This window comes from Dendropsophus ebraccatus, chromosome 6, assembly GCF_027789765.1.
Source record: "Dendropsophus ebraccatus isolate aDenEbr1 chromosome 6, aDenEbr1.pat, whole genome shotgun sequence".
Classification (NCBI taxonomy): Eukaryota; Metazoa; Chordata; class Amphibia; order Anura; family Hylidae; genus Dendropsophus; species Dendropsophus ebraccatus.
In genome coordinates, this window is record NC_091459.1 from 101,649,209 (window position 1) to 101,667,543 (window position 18,335).

Consider the following 18,335-nt stretch of genomic DNA (forward strand, 5'->3'; position numbering starts at 1 on the left):
AATGAATGGATGGAGTACTAAGTTTGAGTACAGAATACCACAGAGGCAACCAAAGCAAGTACCAAAAGTCTGTGACTGCCTTCTTTATTTTAACGGGTGTTAAAATCTTAACATGAACAAACAGATATTAACAGAGCTATTCAAGAGTGAAGTCCCCCTGACCCATATAGTATTCCCTTTAAATTTTGGAAAAGAAAGAGGTAGAGCAACATGCATATATGTCAATGACACCTCTACTTGTCTATATAAGACAACATTGGTCACAGGCTGTTAGGGGTATAAACGGCTAATGGACTTGTTTCTGTCTTGAGTCAAGAAAATGTTCACGAAACCAAATTCTAAGGCAGGTCATCGCAATGGCCAGGGATTGGTTCATTGGACATTTCTTGTGTGTCAGGAGAAGACAAGAGGTAATGATTAGCAGGGAGCTGGGCACCATTAGAACAGTAGTGGCAAGCGATCAGGCAGGTAGTATTGATATTTGAATTTCTTTCACCCAAAAACCCATTTAATTCTGTGCAGCCTATCTCATAACTTATCCAAACACAAGAAAAGAAATGGTTAACCACTGTCGCTCCTATAGATGTTACCTGTGTTTTCCAGACTTCCGAAGAGATACATCTTCTGAATAATATATAAACTTCTTTGCCCTTTTTTTTCCTGCATCACTTGGCAAACTAGACATTCAGATAAAATAGGCGCCCTTGTTAGGAGCTGTAATGACTGCCATTTCCTGTTGTCAAGGAGAAACATCTATAACTTAGAGGGGAAGAGAACACTTCATGAGTTTATATGATAGATATTTACCAGTGATGTTTGATTGCTGGTGGTTAGAGCATTCCACTAATGGAATAATACAGGATTTTATGAATAAAGTAGTCATGTCTGGCCTACAATTGAGTTATCCTGTTTGGTTTTATTTCTAGGGGTAAGAGACAGTCGTAGAGACTTAGAAAGCATGCTCGTTTTTTCTTTTGTGTGAACCTGTCACCGCTCCTAACATGGCCATTTTGGGAAAATACTTCCATTCGAAATAAAATAATCCTGAATCAGATTTTTCTAGCACTCTGCTTTATGGTGTTCCTCCGTTATTTCTCCTGAACATGTATGAATGAAATAGCCAAATTGTCAGATCAATCAATCAGTTAATCAAAGACTATAACTGAAGAAAGTCTAGTGTAAAAGATATAGACAGCATCGTGGATATTGTGTTGCATTTGGATAACAAGTAGCTGGTCAATTCAATCACAGTCGCTAATGCAGAGACAGAGATTAACTCTGGATAGGTCTATATTAGCTAATGCACTTTTTTTTTAAAAACTTTTTAAAATATTGCCATCAAAATATTGCCAAGTCAAAAGTTATGATTGCTCCCGGTCTGCTTGTTCTGACCTGTATGCTTTGAAGTCAATGGAATGACGAACGTCCAATGCTCTCAGTGTATAAAATGATGGACAATATCTGCGGGGACATCAAAATGATGACCATGACAATTATTTTCGGACGTCTTTTGCAAACAGTGGACGGGCGAAAAAACGTAGTGGGAACACAGCCATAGGGAGTTAGGCCACCTACACAAATAGTCGTCAAGAAGAAATAGAAGGGACTGAAGAAAAAGGAGTGATTAAGTTGTACAATTGCAGTATATAAAAAATATGAGACACAAATAGAACTGATATTTCACATGAACAACAGGCGCTAATTCAAATGAAAATCTTATAAAAATGGATTTCATTGTCAGATGGTAATATCTAGCAATGAACACAAATTACTCATCTCAGAAATATTATTTTGAAATGTGCCATTGTTCCTACAAGTAATTCTACAAATGCTGCTATTCAGAATCATAATTCTATGCAAGTAATTACAGCCCTGAATGACAAAATGTATTTTTTTAAATTAAATATTAATGACAAATTTTAATTTGCAGTCAAAAATCGATTTTCTCTTTGCTGTAATGCTATAGTTTTACATTGTATTTTTAATTTGTCTCACAGCATGCAAATTCAGAGTCCATATATTTTCATCGAGACTTTTTTAATTAGAATGAGTTGCAGTGGTGAGGAGTTCTTATTTTTATGTTTCGTTGCCGTTTAACATATTTCTATAATTTATATTTTATGAGCAATCAATTATCCACAGCTAAATTTATAGAGGGGTCTGATGTAGAGCTGCCAAAAATGCTCTGAACAACCAAAAAAGATGAAAAAATAAAAATATCATTAGTACATTATTTATTGTACATGGATATGATTTCAGGCCCTTGGTTGATTGATAGTTCTGTAACCTGTTTCTGTGTTGTGACAAACAGTAATAGTTCCCTACTGTTATGGAGCTGACTTTGCAAGAGTACAGAAGTTAGAGCCCTTCTCTAGGGTGTCTAAAAATGCTCATTTGTTCAATAATCGGCCTGTGTAAAAGTGTCAGTGATCAGCCGAGGATCGGGGAAACGCTTGCTCGCTGGCTGACCGGATCTTTTGCGCATCGGTAAAATTTAAGGCTAACAGACATCTTTCTGTGTAAACACGGACGACACAGACGTGGAATCCCTGTCCTGGAGTGTTTCCCCGCCCGGCATAAATCTCCATGGCACTGTAATGACACAGCTACATAGCTCAGTGCCGAGATTTAAACAGTTTCCCCGCTCCCGGCATGATATTGATACATCATGCCGGACGGGAAATACTGCCTACATCACAGAGAAGCAAAGTGAAGACCTGTTTCCACAGCTTATTTTAGTCTATGGAGGGGGGAGGGGCTCAGGGGGATGAGTAAGCAGGAAGAGCAGAGACTGTGCAACGTGCACACTTTGTGGCAACAGAAAACGTTGGATCCACATGTCACAATGCTCAGTGCCGGACTGGGAACTTCTGAAGGCTTGTTACAGTGAGGTACAGTAGGGTTGCAGGATCTTGTTTTTTATGTGTGTATAGGAGGCAGCATAGAGGCTAGTCTGCATCCACACTACAGACACAGGGGAAGAAGACACAGAGATGGAGTGTGCAGGGTGGTAACCAGTTGGAGAAATGGCATATGCTAGTGATAGAATGGGCAGATATAGTCTTGGACAGCTTCTCATAAAAGTTCCCTAAAATCATAGTTACACGTGAAAGAGGAGCTGTAACCCCCGTGCCGGGTTGACAGGCTCCCAAACCCCTAGCTAGATCCCCTTATACTGACCTCATCCCGCCGAATCCCGCTCCCGGGACGGAGATATCCTGGTCAGAAGCCGGCGCGCACGTTGTGGAGGTCCGGCGTCCATAGAGAATGAATGGAGCCGGACTCATCTCTGCAGCGCGCGGCTCCATTCATTCTCTATGGACCTATCTCCACAGCGTTCGCGCCGGCTTCTGACCAGGATATCTCCGTCCCGGGACCAGCTCAGGGAGTGGGACTCGCCGGGATGAGGTCAGTATAAGGGGATCTAGCTGGGGGTCGGGAGCCTGTCCCCCAGCATGGGAGTGACAGGTCTCCTTTAAGAATCAGATGAATGAATATTTTATCAACTTGACAGGCTATGACAATTATAGGTCTACAACATGCAACCCCCTTACCCTGTATATACCTGCAATCTATCATATGCATGACTGCTGTAAATTTGTTGTCCAGTGTAATGCTGCGTTTACACAGAACGATTATCGTTCAAATTTTACGCAATAACAATCGCTTTTGAGCGATAATCTTTCCGTGTAAACACATCGAACGATCAAGCGACGAGCGAGAAATTGTTCATTTTGATCTTTTTAACATGTTCTCAAATCGTCGTTCGCTAAAAATTTGCAGATTTGTGTAAACAGTCTTTCAAAGATTCACCCTATGTGAAAGATGGGCTTAAGCGATCTTAAAAACGATAATAACGATTCTTTTTACAAATTTTCTAACAATTTTTCTAACGATTTATTCGTCTAAATGCTGATCGTTATAAAAACCAAATCGTTGCTTCAAAATCGTTAAACGATCGATTGGGCGAATTATCGCTGCGTGTAAACTCAGCATAAGATATAGAAATAGAGAAAAATTGCATATGTGAAGAATGATTGTATTATTCACATCTGGGTGTCATTAACTAAAACCCCTTGCTTAAGCATATGGCGTGTCACATTTGACTGGCGCAGCTTAGTGAATAAGTAATTGCATGGTATCAATGGGCTACACAGTAGGGGTCTTGTCCCAGGAACACTGCAGAGGCATTTTGCTTGACTGAGTGGTGCTATGAGAGCGTTCAGAACAGTACGGTTTTGCACATACGCTACTTAGACGGCTAATGACACATATCAGTTTTCAGGACTGCATTAGGACTGTCCTAGTCTTGGGCATCAGAGCAGATCTCATAGAATGAGTTTGCATTGCTTTTGCAGCATGCAGTTAGGAGCCACTTAAATGATCTCTGAATGATATAACAGAAAGGATTGCTGGGTAATTGGATCTATTTGTAAGCTTGGTATAGAGCATTGTAAATAATCCAGGACTAGTCTGTTATAGGCTCATATAGTAGCATGACATGATATAGTATATCATATAGAATGGCATGATAGGTCTAGAAAGCATCACAGTCTGAACATTTACTCACTACAATAGATTTAACACCTGGAAGGTTAACTGTTTCCTTTATCTGCTGATCAACATAAGGTGCTCCATTTAACGTAAAGCTATTTTCCCACTATGCACAAGGTATAGCACTATACAATAGAAATGGCCCGGAAAGGTCTGTTAAAGAAGGTATCCAGGAAGACATATTGGATTGCCTATCCAAAGGATGGGCTATTAATAGTTGATCAGCAGGGTGCCAATACCCGGTCACCTCACCAATCAGCTCTTTGGCACCCACACTAAGGGAGCGGGGCCAGGAACACTTGGCTCAGTACTTTATCTTTGGCTGCCATTGAAGTGAAAACGATAAGCGATCAATCAATCAATCCCCCCCCCCCAGGATAACATCATTACATAATTCTAAATTACCAAAGAGCTATGCCTTCTTTTAGTACTATCTTTAAATAAGACTGAGGATACTAAGAGCACCTCTTAATTTAGGGGAACTGCTATTTCTGTAAATGACTTGGCCTGCCCAATGGTTGTAATATCAGCTGTGTAATGCTTTATTTCTCCTGTAGGGGCGCTGCAGGGGAACTGAATGCTCAGTTGCTTGCTATTATTGTACCGCAGTTTTCATTATATATGGTGCTCCTGGTTGTTACGGGCACCTGAGACAGTGTGTTCCCTGCAGCCCCTGTGTATAGGTCACTAATATTAGGCACATCAGATAACTTTTATTAGTTATCTGTATAATGTCACAGAGAATGCACATTTCTTCTTCTACTAAGTCTCCTCTGCATAGAATATCTCCCTAGTAATGGTCCGAATGCAGACGTAGTCCCTTCTCCATTTGGGAGCACATCAACCAATTTGGGAACTGGTGGTTTCATGCTTAATAAAAAATGTGCTACAATTTGGTGATCTCATCCTGCAGATGGCGCTATGTGCAGGAACTTGAGAGCACGTAAATGAACAATCTCCTGGTGCAAGGTCTGTGTCATTGGCCATGTGGGGCAGGTGAAGAGGGGTTACTCAGTGGCGTAGCTACCATAGAGGCAGGGAAGGCAATTGCTATGGGGTCCATGCAGGAGGGGGGCCCTAGGGAGAAGGTAAGAGCGCGTGTCCTTCTGCTTAACCCCTTATGTACTGCAGTGTGTAAGTGACCCAATGTTTACTTACATGCTGCAACACAAAAAACAAGCAGGGTTAACAAGCAGAAGACAGAGATCTCTGCTTCACTGCATTGATAACCTCTGACCTCTGTTCTCCAGCTGCGCAATCAAGTAGGAAAGGAAAATGTGCAGAGCTCCATGCAGAGGTCAGGGATTATCAGTGCACCAACAGTACCGAATATATATATATATATATATATATATATATATATATATATGTGTGTGCAGTGCTTTGTGTTGTGCGTAGGGGGGGGCCCTTAAAAAGTTTTGCTATGGGGCCCCGTGAATCCTAACTACCCCCCTGGGGTTACTGTTATAAGAAAAAGGACTGCAACCATAAATGAATATACTGTAGAAGGATCTAGGGCATACAAAAGTAAGGTAGGGATTAATTGGCAAACTTGACTACCATTATTTGTGCAGGGAATTGGGCACTGTCAGCAACTCCTGATGCTGCGACTAATACTGCATTGGGAGCACACACACGTAGAGAGGCGGTGTTGTCATGTATATTATACCATCTACATGTAACGATAAATCGCCCCTATTCTTCCTTAGATGCGCACTTGTGTTGTGAACAATAGCTGCTTCCTCCCGGTGTCAGATAAGTGATGAAGAGTCGCAGTCTATTATCTAACCCTACCGCCAGTGATTCTTACCATCTGGGGACTGTTTGCATTTTACCTCTGGCTTCTTGATATTAAGAGAGCAATTAAGGGTCTCATTTGTTCAGTAATAATTGCCGAAAAATGTACTGTTATTTACATCAGTGCGACTTTTCTGTTGCATTGTTCAGCTTCCCCTTTTACTATCCACTTTATTTTAGCATGCTATGAGTTATACATTTGGAAATGTTTAAAGAAAGTCTTATTTACTTAAAGGGGTCATACAGGGTTAAAAAAGGCACAACTCTCTTGCAAACAAACAGCGCCACCCCTGTCCTCAGGTTGCATGTGGTATCGCAGTTCAGCTCCATTTGCTTAAATGTAACTAAGCTGCAAAACCTACACCCAACTGGAGACAAGAGTTGTGCGGACATGTTTTTCTAAACCTGGATAACTCCTTTAACTCATCTTTTGTCTAATCTGTCAAATTCACTTGAAAAAAAAAAATGTGTCATCCAGTTTAGGCGGATACGACCACGTGGTTCTTCTTCTGGCAAGATGTCACCATTTTGTGGTGAAGCAATGGAAAATGCTAGAAGTAAGATGCCATTTTAAAAGCAGAAGCCCAGAGGTGTAATGATAATGGTTTGCATATGACGGGGGCCACCATCGGCATGTCATGGGCTTATACAGCTACTTTTTGGCAAGAGAAGAACGTGAGGCAGCTTATTGTATTTCTGGAATCAAATAAACTAGTTACGCTATAGCAGCAGTGAGAAAAGTCCTTATACATCGTTGTCTTTTACTTCTTCTTATATAAAGTTTCTTTTTCGTGGTGATCTAGATAGCTTTTTTTTTTTTTTTTTTAGGTATTTCTGCCAGTTTGTGGCTATATAGTACAGGCTAAGGCAGGTCTGTGTGCATAGGCAGGAGTGCTTATAGTTTAGAAGGAAGTGAATGTGATAGGTGGGAAGAATGTACCATTTATAAACACCCCTCCTTTCCTTCTATACTCATGTGCGAGATGTAGCAGAGTGAACGCCGCACACTGTACACAAGGCAGAACAGGCTGCGCAGGAGAGAGGACTCAGCCTGGAAGTGATCTGCAGTTCTAGGGCTTTGCTTTTCCATCTAGTGATTTTCCAAGCGCTTCAGCTTCTCTTTTCCCTCCCCACCCTCCTCTTTTTTTTTTTTCCTGAAAGGGGGGGGCTGATTTTTTCTGATTTATTGGAAAATAACCTGGTTCAGCCCACTAACTGCATGCTGCATGTTGGAGAGATTCTAAAGCTCCATGCAAAAGCTGATGCAGAAGAATGATTTACATCCGATGGATATTTTCTCTGCTTATTGCATAGTAATGAGCTTCTGACAGGCGCGACCTTTCATAAGACAGCCCACATTATTGGCTTTCTGCCCAGAATATTGCTGCAACATTATCTGTGATTGGTTATCTTCCTATCATGCATTGCTTCACAAGGGAAGCTGCCCCTTTTTTTTAATAAATCTACGATGGCTGGCTGCAATATGCTACTCTGTAAGTATTGTGTATGGGGAGAAACCAGCGAGCTTAGTTTCCACGCTGAAACCACATGGGAGAGCTGATGAAAGTGTGCAGGAGAAAGTAAAGTGCTGCTTTTGGTAATGATGATAACGTGTTTGTTTTTTCTACAGGTTGGTACTAAGAAGTGCCTTTCCTGACGTCTCTGCTGCTTGGACCCGCTTGTAGAGCAGTTTCTGCTTTTTGCCTTGCTTGCTGCCAGCTACACTGCATCAAGAGCCCAGCCAGCCACCCTCCTCATCTAGACAGCCCCCTGGTGCATAAGGCACAGTCTGTAGTAACAAAAAAGAATACAAACTAAGGTATCTGCTTATATAAGACGAAACCAAGGACAGACAGACACTGGGGATAGAGAGAGAGTGAGAGGGAGAGCAAACCTCTATTATTATCCTACCGTGCTGCATCTATATATGCCAAGCTAATCAATACCAATCACACCGCAGAACCCAACAGAATTGCCAGTTCAGCTGTGTGGAGATTACCTTTCAGAAAACTTTACTGAGAGCAGTTTGGAGAATTGATGCCAGCGCAGGGGCTGCCACGTTTTCATGCTTGCATTTTGGGCTGAATATCGGAACTCCAAATGGGTAACTGAGAGGACAGAGAACGTCCAGGCCTCCGCACTCATACTCACCGCCGAATGATTTTCACATTACAGAGCACCTAATCCTTATAAGCTTGTTGGTGGAAGAGCGAGAGTGGGACATCTGTATGCAGATACAGACAGGAGAAATTTACCATTTACAAACCGCACAGGAAAAAAAAAAAAGAGGACGACTGGAGTTTGGCTTGATCTCGCTCTTTCTGAGACTACTTTTTTTTTTTTTAACTACCTGTAAGTTTTAAGTATGGCTGTTAGCGTGGCACCGATTCGGGACACAAAATGGCTAACATTGGAAGTCTGTCGGGAGTTCCAGAGAGGGACTTGCTCACGGCCAGACACAGAATGTAAATTTGCACATCCATCAAAAAGCTGCCAAGTTGAAAATGGACGAGTAATCGCCTGCTTTGACTCATTGAAAGTGAGTAAACATTTCATTCTATTTAAAGGGGAACACATATTTTTGTTATTACTGCTTGTATAATGTGCAAAGTAAAATATATATATAGAGAGAGAGAGAAAAAGAGAGAGAGAGCCCTTGGATACTTGCTCTTTAACTGCTTCTTTACTGCACTGTGACTGATAACTCATCTACGACAACACAGCTGATTCAGCTGCAGTCCTATGTAAAACTACAGATAGCACTTTGTGTTTTGCCAGATGACGTTAGTTATGCTGCATCTGACAAACTCAGCTGTGCTACATGGTTACGGTTGGGTTTTCTTAGCAAAATGAATGAAAGAACGAGTATATGAAAGAATAAATATATATATATATATATATATATATATATATATATATATGTATGTAATGTATTTTCTGAGTTTAATGGTTATGTACATATTGGTCATCACTGTATTTACATCTTCGTTTCCATTCATCTCTAACTATTACCATTTGCATTTCATCAAAAGGTCAGAGGTCAGCCCTTAGTACTTCCAGTGTCCATAGTTTGCCTACACGATTTATTGCATTGATTTCAGTAATGGAAAAGTATCAGCACATTTTGTAGGAATTACGCTGAATAACAACTAGTATATTTGTGGTTTATTGCTCATGTTTTACGGGTGACATGCAAAATGACACAACAACCAAAAAAACTGCAGCATGTACATTATAAAATGACAGCCGTGTCCACACTACATTTATTAGATAGTATAAAACCTGGTTGTGTGTGTGTGTTGTGTGTGCTTGTGTGTGCTTACTGGCTCCATTATCAGCTATTAACTTTAGGGTCACCAGAAAGGATTATGGCCTTGGTCTATAGCGCTTATTTCTAATGTATAAAAGGGAATGTAAAGTGTTTTGGATATTGCAAAAGGATTCCACTATATTGTTAACTTCATTGATAATTTCCTCTTTTAACCATAATATAATAAATATGTAGGATTTTGAAAGGATCTTGTCCCCATTGGTTGTTGAGTATCAGAGGCAATGTATATCTGAAAGTTTCTTGTTGACATATTCTTGGTTGGGGATTAATAGCAACATGACACAGAACGTATCTGTATGAGTAGGGACGTGTCTGCTGTAATAAATTACTGATACAGGTATTATTATGTCACTGCCTTATGTCAGTAATTTACTGAATGATCTGGTAATTACTTTAATCACATCTGCCAAGTAAGAGGCTAAGATTATTTAAAAGTACATGTTTTGTGCGAGTAACTCCTAGAAGCTGTAGATAGATAGATAGATAGATAGATAGATAGATAGATAGATAGGAGATAGATAGATAGATAGATAGATAGATAGATAGGTAGGAGATAGATAGATAGATAGGAGATAGATAGATAGATAGATAGATAGATAGATAGATAGATAGTATTGCACAAATACGAGAGTCACACAAATGTGTGCAGTAAATAAGAACAAGATGATAGCTTTCAGTTGTTGTGAGGCTTAGGGGAACCACAGAGCTAGTCATATTCAGAATCTGACCTCAATGGATATTCTATACTGACTTCTCTCTTCCTTTTATTACTTGTGTTGCTTTAAATATACTCTGCTCTCATAAGAAGTTTACTGTCTTTCATTTGCACATGAATTACATTTAGATAATATTCAATGTGACCTCATTTTAATCCTATGTATAAACATTAAAAACATTAATGTTCCATAGTTGTAAGTATCTATGGTCTATTAACCATGACTAACCAATGTAAAATTATTGCTATGTTAGCTTTTTCACAATAAAACTCTAGCTGCCTTTTGGTTTATCTAGGCTTAAATGGAATAGATGGAATATTCAGATATATAGACAACGTCCTTCTTTTCTAAGCATATGAATGTAATATTTGTTTAAATTCTTTCAAAAATATGCGATTCTCATGAACAGATTTATAGCATTTAGGCTTTACTAGGCCCCAACATTTGTCATAATAAACTATTGACCTAAACGCAAAACTGAAGACCTATTGCAATAAAACATGCACTGAACAGTAGAGACTTCCTTGTCTTGCACCATGTTGTGATTGTTACTGTTTTATAATTTTTCATAGATTCTTCTACTAGCCATAGTAAATTGCAGCCACTAGAAGCTATGTAAAGTTTTTAGTTCCAGTCAGTTTCAATTTGAAAAACTTCTGCTTCAACATAGAAATGGAAATACTTTGCTTTTTACAATGTCCTGTTCTACTTTCACACCCAAAGCCACATTCAGAGTTGTGCTAGTAACTGCTTGGAACTCATCGGCACTGACACAGTTGCTTCGTGCACTTTGGGGCATCAGCTTTCTGCTGCATTGCATTAGGGTTAATGTAGCCTGATCTATATTATTGTACAGTGTTCTGTGTAAACGCTACACACCACATTAGACATCTGACCAGCTTTCCCTATGCAGACACTGAACCAGCATCAATTTTCAGTGATATGTTTATGGTGCATGCCATGACTTGGTGTTCTTCATGGACACTGTGTGCACATTGTAACGGCCCTTTTTTTACACTGGTCGTTGCTATAAACCCTCTTTTAGCTAATAATTGCCTCAAGTAAAAGCATCAGCGATCAGCCGGAGGAGCAGGAAGGCTGATCACATCTTTTGGGCAAGCCTATAATCGTTTATCGGCCACACATCCCCCTGTGTAAACATGGCATGTGTGGCCAATAGCAATGTATTTTAATGGCCACACGAACTATACAGGGATGGTTCTTGCAGATCAGTTGCTCTATTAGTTGTGCTGTGTAAAGGCACTGCAAACAAGTGCCGATCTCGCTGATTGACACTCATTTGCAGCCACAGGCTGACGGATATCTTTCAATGTTTCAATAAATGTTTCTTATTTATATTCACTAACATTTTTCACCATTAAGGTTGACAAACAGTCAACATAACATTGTTCTATCACAAGTCGGAATAACTCTGCTCTCTAGTTTACTATTTGCTTCTACTTAAAGGGAATCTATCAGCAGCTGGACTGGAACCGAGGTGCTGACAGTGTAGTGTAGGTGTATGTGTCCTTCTGTGTATGATACCTTTCTTGAAAGAGAAGTAGCTTGGCTTTGTGCCGCACTTCGGCATGCCTCACCACTACTTCCTCCTCCCTAATTCTGCTGCATATTTACTGGTGTCCAGCCTCCCGCTCCACCCTGGCGTCACCTTCTTTCGTGCATGCGCCGTTGCTGGAAAGGACCACGCTACGAAGTGCCAGTTTGCACCTGCGCCACAGAATTAAGGCGGAGAAAGTAGTGGTGAGGCCAAGCCACTACACCTCTTTGACACTTGCTTTGTGGGTGTGGGACAAGAATGTGGCAAATTTACTGAATGGATCGTTTCAAGAAAGGTATCCTTCACATAAGGAAACACACACCTACACTACACTGTCAGCACCTTGGTTCCGGTCCAGGTGCTGACGGATTCCCTTTAGGTCTATTTGTATAGGCTTTACCTTTGAAGTCACCTTGCTTAGATAACAATATAGTAAAGTTCCTAATTGGAAACTAGATATGATTTCCATTTAGCCAGAAAATTGGCAATTAAGGGGTGCCTCAGACAAAACTCATAGTAATATGCTGTACAGCCGGATAGACATTTCCTTTAATGTTAAAAGCAGATGTCTAAACATTTGACATAATGGTTCATTATGATGATTTTTATGTCTCGTCCATTAGACTATGAAGAGTTTCAATTTCATCCAGCTCTATTTTTTTTTTCTCCGAGACACTTACTTGTAGAACTATCTGTTCCAATGTGCATTAAAGGCCTGAGAACATTTGAGATACTGATTTAGCAGCGTTAGTCATTGACCCTGTATGTACATCCTCTGCATATGATGACTTTACAGGTTCAGGAAAGGATAATGCATGAGATGTCATGTCTCATTTATTTTAGGGGGGTTAGGGTGGTTCCATACTATATTTAGAACAGAAGAATGGCGACTGCATTATATACAAAGGAGACCCCCATTGAACAACGTTACCCTTCAGCTGTGCTTTTCAGTTGTTGGCTAAAGTCCCAGGAGCCTTATACTAAGTAGTGCAGAGTTTCTACTGCTGGATGACGGTAAAGGGCAACCATTCAAAATAGGCTGTACAGTATTTATGAGCACAATCTATGCCCATCTATCAAATACAGTTTAGACAACTCCTGCTTGGAGGGGAAGATGAATAGCACACTTTACTACTTTTATAAAACTGTCTTTGACTATATATTGTCACTATTCACGTCATTCCTTGTCCCAAGTGGAGCTCACAGTCTACTTTCCCCATCTCGGACATTTGTGCCCAGTTGCATAGGATGCCAATAAAAGACGTTGGCTTTAAAATAAATGAATGAAAATAACAATAAACCTTCCATCATGTAAGGCAATGACTGGTCTTAGTGGTCTTATACTATAAACCATTGAGGCCAGTGACTGCAGTCGAGATGAGGGTCACATGATCACTGCAGCCATATAAACAAAGTTGTTAAGGAGGACCAGTGTAACGGCACTAGGAATAAACTGATAAATAAAGGTCGGAGAACCTCTATAACCCACCAGGATATTTCTGGACTGTTGGAGGAAACTCATGCAAATACAAAGAAAACATGCAAATTCCATGAAGAAGTTGCCACGTCACTCATGTCTATTTAGTCACAGGGTGGATAAAAATCAATGATTTTTTTTAAAAAATCAAAAAAATCGGATTTTTTTGATTTAAATCGGATTTTTTTGATTTAAATCGGATTTTTTTCAATAAACTGCTTTTTGAGGAAAATATTTTACCATCCAAAGGTTCTTCCATCATGAGATAAAGCTGAGTTGTTTAACTCAGTAGAATAAAGGCTGTATATGTTCTCAAATGTTACAACATGAACAGAGTTGAGAAAAAGACCTTAATCCTATTGTTCTACAAACCTATGAATACAGAATCATCCCCTTCAGTACCAAGTCCAAGAAGTTAGACAATATGTTTCTGATTGTTTGGACTATTTTTTTTTTTTTTTTGTTTAGCCAAATTAGTTAACATGGATGTTTGTTTAAGCAAATAACGTATGCTGTAATGTTGTTATTGTTTCAGTTGAATAAATCCATTTAAATTGTTATTAAGTTCAGGATTATTTTTCTCCTTCCTAAGTACAACAGAACAGTGGTGTCCAAATATGAATGATTAACCCATTAAACTGGGGAGAAAAAAGTAATATAAAAAGTGATTCTAAAAATCTTCATCTACTTGCATGTTAAAGTAGCAAGAACTAGTTTAGGTAGAAACTTTGATTTAAATCACTGATTTAAATCAAGCCTTCCGGACTAGTGATTTAAATCGTGATTTAAATCGTGATTTAAATCAGTTTGATTTAAAACAAATCCACCCTGTTTAGTCATAGTGACAATTCCCCAGTATCAATAAAGAAAAGTATCAGTGGCATGCACGTAATAAAATTTACATTTACGATAGACATTGCTATCAGTGTATGAATGTCAGAAGAGTGCTGTAAGGTGATGCTGCTCATCCACACTGAAGATAGTACTGAGTTGTACGAGCGGATCATTCGTCAAGGGTCTCCAGTGAACTGACTTTGTTGTAAGCAATGCAGGTGACCTTTAGTGATGATACTTGTACCATTATTATTGGACTTAAGCCAAGTATCCCACTTACATACAACCAGGACTTTGATATCTTGGGGAGCTCTATGAAGAGTCTCATACTGGAGTGTGTTTGTGTCTATATACATAAAAGAAAATGTTTCTACATGGTCAAAGGGACCAAATCTGACTCAAATATGAAGAGTGACTACTGTGTTAGCCTGAGATGGCAATTGAATTTAACCACATAAATCCCTTGCAAGTACAGGCAGGGACAGCTCAACCTCAGCAGCGTTCATTGTAAACCATATGAATGTAAATGAAAATACAATATATATGTTAAGTATAGACGTATAACAAGATACAAGTCCCAGGTCTGTCGCCTAGTTAGATAGATATTCTCTTGTGTCATGTTATGTTAAACTCATAGTTATCCTGAAACAGCATGACTTAGTTCAGCTGTGTTGCTCTACTTACATTCACCATACAGTACATGATAACTCATTGTGATGTTATTACAGAATCTAGAGTTCTAAAAGGGGAACTATCAGCAGGTTAGACAAATCCTACCTGCAGGTAGCCCCCTATTACACAGGAGATGCAGAGGAGGAAGGTATGTCTCTTACCTTCATTCTTGGTAAAACCATTAGGAGCACTGCCTGCCCCCCGGCCAGACTGCTCCATTGATTATAATTAGAAAGGGACGGGCTAAGCCGCAGATCGGCCCTATGGGGGCGGGCAGTGCTCCTAAAGGGTGCCCCAGTGCTCCTAACAGTCTTACAGGACCGTGGATCAAACTAATAACTGCACCAGAACAGCACAGAGGATGAAGGTAAGAAACATACCTTCCTCCTAGGCGTCTCCTGTATAATAGGGGGCTACCAGCAGGTTAACCTGCTGATAGTGCCCCTTTTATAATGATGAACACATGTTCTACGGTGAATGACTTAAAGTCATTGTTTACCTACTGTATAACCTGGCAAACCAATTCCATTAGCATTTGCTCAAAATATATAGGTGCATTGGTCCTTTATACGCTATATTATATTGTTTTATCAACCAGTCTCTACAATCACTATTATTTCTGGGGGTCACTGTGGGGGAAGTCTTCATGCATCAGATTTTGATAGATAGATAGATAGATAGATAGATAGATAGATAGATAGATAGATAGGAGATAGATAGATAGATAGATAGATAGATAGAATAACACTGGGATTTCTTCATACTCCCTCTGAAGTCACATTATTTGGCAGGCATGTTTACCTCTGTATTCAGCATTTTCTAGTGCTGTTTTTACACTGTTCAAGCTTGGCCTGGAAATGAAACGCTTGTGAATCATCAACAGACACTTGTTTCTCCCTTTAAGGCTTTTTTAGTGTACTGAAGGTCGATTCATGGCTTTGGACTGTGATGCTGGAGTCATATTGCAAACCATGACCTGTAAATGTATGATGGAAAAAAAAAAAAAAAGCTAGGTTACTCCAAAAAACCTAAGCTGCATAAGGTCCCCATTCACATGTGATTTTCAGATTTATAAAAAGGGGTTAGCTTTCTCAGCAAGACCCGCAACAGTGTGCATTATACTGTAGGTAGAAATATGTGGATTTGTGTAATATACAGTATGCAAGTACACACAGATATGACACTTAGTGCTTGGATATAAAAGTTGGTTCTACAAAGATTTACTAGCTTGGCACAATAGGAAACCTTTTTATTAAGTAAAAAAAATACCACCAGATTAACAAAATACCACCAGTTTACAGGCAATAATGGCACAGACATGGCAGACCTGGGTCCCTATAACAGACCCCTGTGTGTCATTGAAACCCATCGGCACTCTGCAGTTGTGCCGCCTTGGTGCCGATGGGTTATAGCACTGGGCAGCTGTCATAGAGAATGAATGAAGTAATGGCGCACCGCTGCTACATTTCCATAGCCAACTTGGCTTCCAGTACTTGAGATCATGAGGGGGGGGACACTAGAGGTTAGACCCCCTTGCTATCACACAGTTATATGACAACCCCTTTAAGAATAAATGCAGAGTGGATTGCAAAATTCCTAAATGGGAATAGAATGGGGGCACATCATTGAAAAAGGTGTAGAAATCTAATGATCCTTTAAATCAGTTATGCAGAAGTGACTTTATTAACATCAATTACTTAAACCATTTGGGAAATTATCATTGAAGTGGGCACAGAACACAGTATTCTTGGTAAATTAGGTCACGGTGAAATGTGTGCATTACAAATTCTGCATTATACCAGGATTATATTCATTTTAACCCACAGAGTCCGAGAATTTGAGTAGAAAACCCTCAGCTCTGGCTTCTACTGCTGTGAATAGTAACTAAATCCAGACGTCCAAGCTTTCCGTTTTTTATGGTGACATTGTGAATTTTACCTTAGTCATGATTCTCTCGATTTGCAGCTCTTAGAACTTCCATTTCTGTTGGCTAATAGTCACTGGATATGTCTCTGTTGTTTGCTGACTAGATAGAAGGTACAAAATATAGGTCATAAATAAATCAATACAATCAACTATATTTAGCTTACGCGTTGTCACTGCGGTGGGCAGATCCACTGCGATCTCAAAGAGATTTATTTACTGTGGAGATTTTTTTTTTGAGTGTTGTGTAAGCTTGATGCAGAAATATCCACGTTTATGAGAACAAGTGAGTCAGAGATGGGAATAACATTGCGGAGAGTTCCTACTCAGGAAAGCTAGAATTATTAAAAAAATAAACATATTCTTCATGAATGTTTTTAGCCCTAACCTGAGTCACAAATATTCCACAACAGAATGCTCATAGTAATCTGGCTTTTTGTAAAGAAACCCAAATTCCATATGGCAGCTTTATGGAATAAAGAATTGTGAAGCGCTAAGTAATGACAACGTTCTTCTGGGTGCAAGACATGGGGTCTTATGAAAAAGAACAATACAATAACAACAACAGCCCATAGAAAACTACAGTTGAAGGTGTTGTATACTGTATGGTACAGATTTATGAAATATACTGTATGCAGTTCTCATGTTCTTGTCTGTTCTGCTTTAAGAGTCAGTTCACAATTCGGCGGAATTCTGTATGGGAGGGCGTGCGCGTCTCTGCTTTCTCCCCTCAAAGAATTGACATGTCAATTGTTTGAGCGCAGAGGGGAGGAAGCGGAGGTGCGTGCTCCCTCTCATACAGACACTGCGGGACACTGAGGTCGGCAGGATTACTCTCCGCCACGGAACTCTGCCGATTTTACTCAATGAGAACTGGCCCTAAGAAGGAAGCTACAAGTGTTTCAGCATGCCTGTTACTTCTAGTTCCTATGTTGATGTACACAGGAGAATGCTCATCTGGGTGTTTGTTAACTTGTCCAGACATGTCAAAATTTTTGATCAGTCAGGGTCTTAGTGCTGAGACCCCTACCTTTCTCTATATTTACCAGGAGAAGTGTGTGTCAGCATTCTTCCCTTCCCGACTAAGTGCACACTCCGACTTGTTGCAGGAGTTTGGCTCCATTATAAGTCCTTAGAGCCCATCTGCAATGATATTTTACTCAGTTTATCACTGAAACTAAAGTCCAACAACACCAATGTTCCCAAAGTACAGGAGTGGATGCATGACGGAAGCCAACAATCCACACAGTTGGGCAGTTAAACATAGTCCAAGAAGTCCAACAGCACTTGGTGGTTTTCAAAGCATCATAGGTTTATTGTGCACCAAGTATAAGGCAACGCATCAGCCTTTATCAACTATGCTTGATAGAGGCTGCTTGTGGACGAAACATCACATTATTTATCCTGGGTGCACAATAAACTTTTGATGCCTTGAATATTACCAGGTGATGCTGTTGGACTTCTTGGACTACA

General features: G+C 39.9%; 1 protein-coding gene across 17 annotated transcripts in view; it reads left to right on the top strand.

Moving 5' to 3' along the window:
* MBNL1 (muscleblind like splicing regulator 1) overlaps positions 1 to 18,335 on the top strand; it is a 155,447-nt gene that overhangs the window by 16,431 nt on the left and 120,681 nt on the right. For 15 of the 17 annotated variants that reach the window (XM_069975448.1, XM_069975454.1, XM_069975451.1 and 12 more), the window contains exon 2: positions 7,982 to 8,890. The exons of 1 other annotated variant lie outside the window; for it this stretch is intronic. In XM_069975448.1, the coding sequence (XP_069831549.1) occupies positions 8,717 to 8,890 (174 nt within the window). In that variant the 5' untranslated portion in view covers positions 7,982 to 8,716. Of the gene's footprint in view, positions 1 to 7,359; positions 7,845 to 7,981; positions 8,891 to 18,335 lie in introns of those variants that run through there. One more of the 17 variants, XM_069975450.1, reaches the window with a different exon arrangement.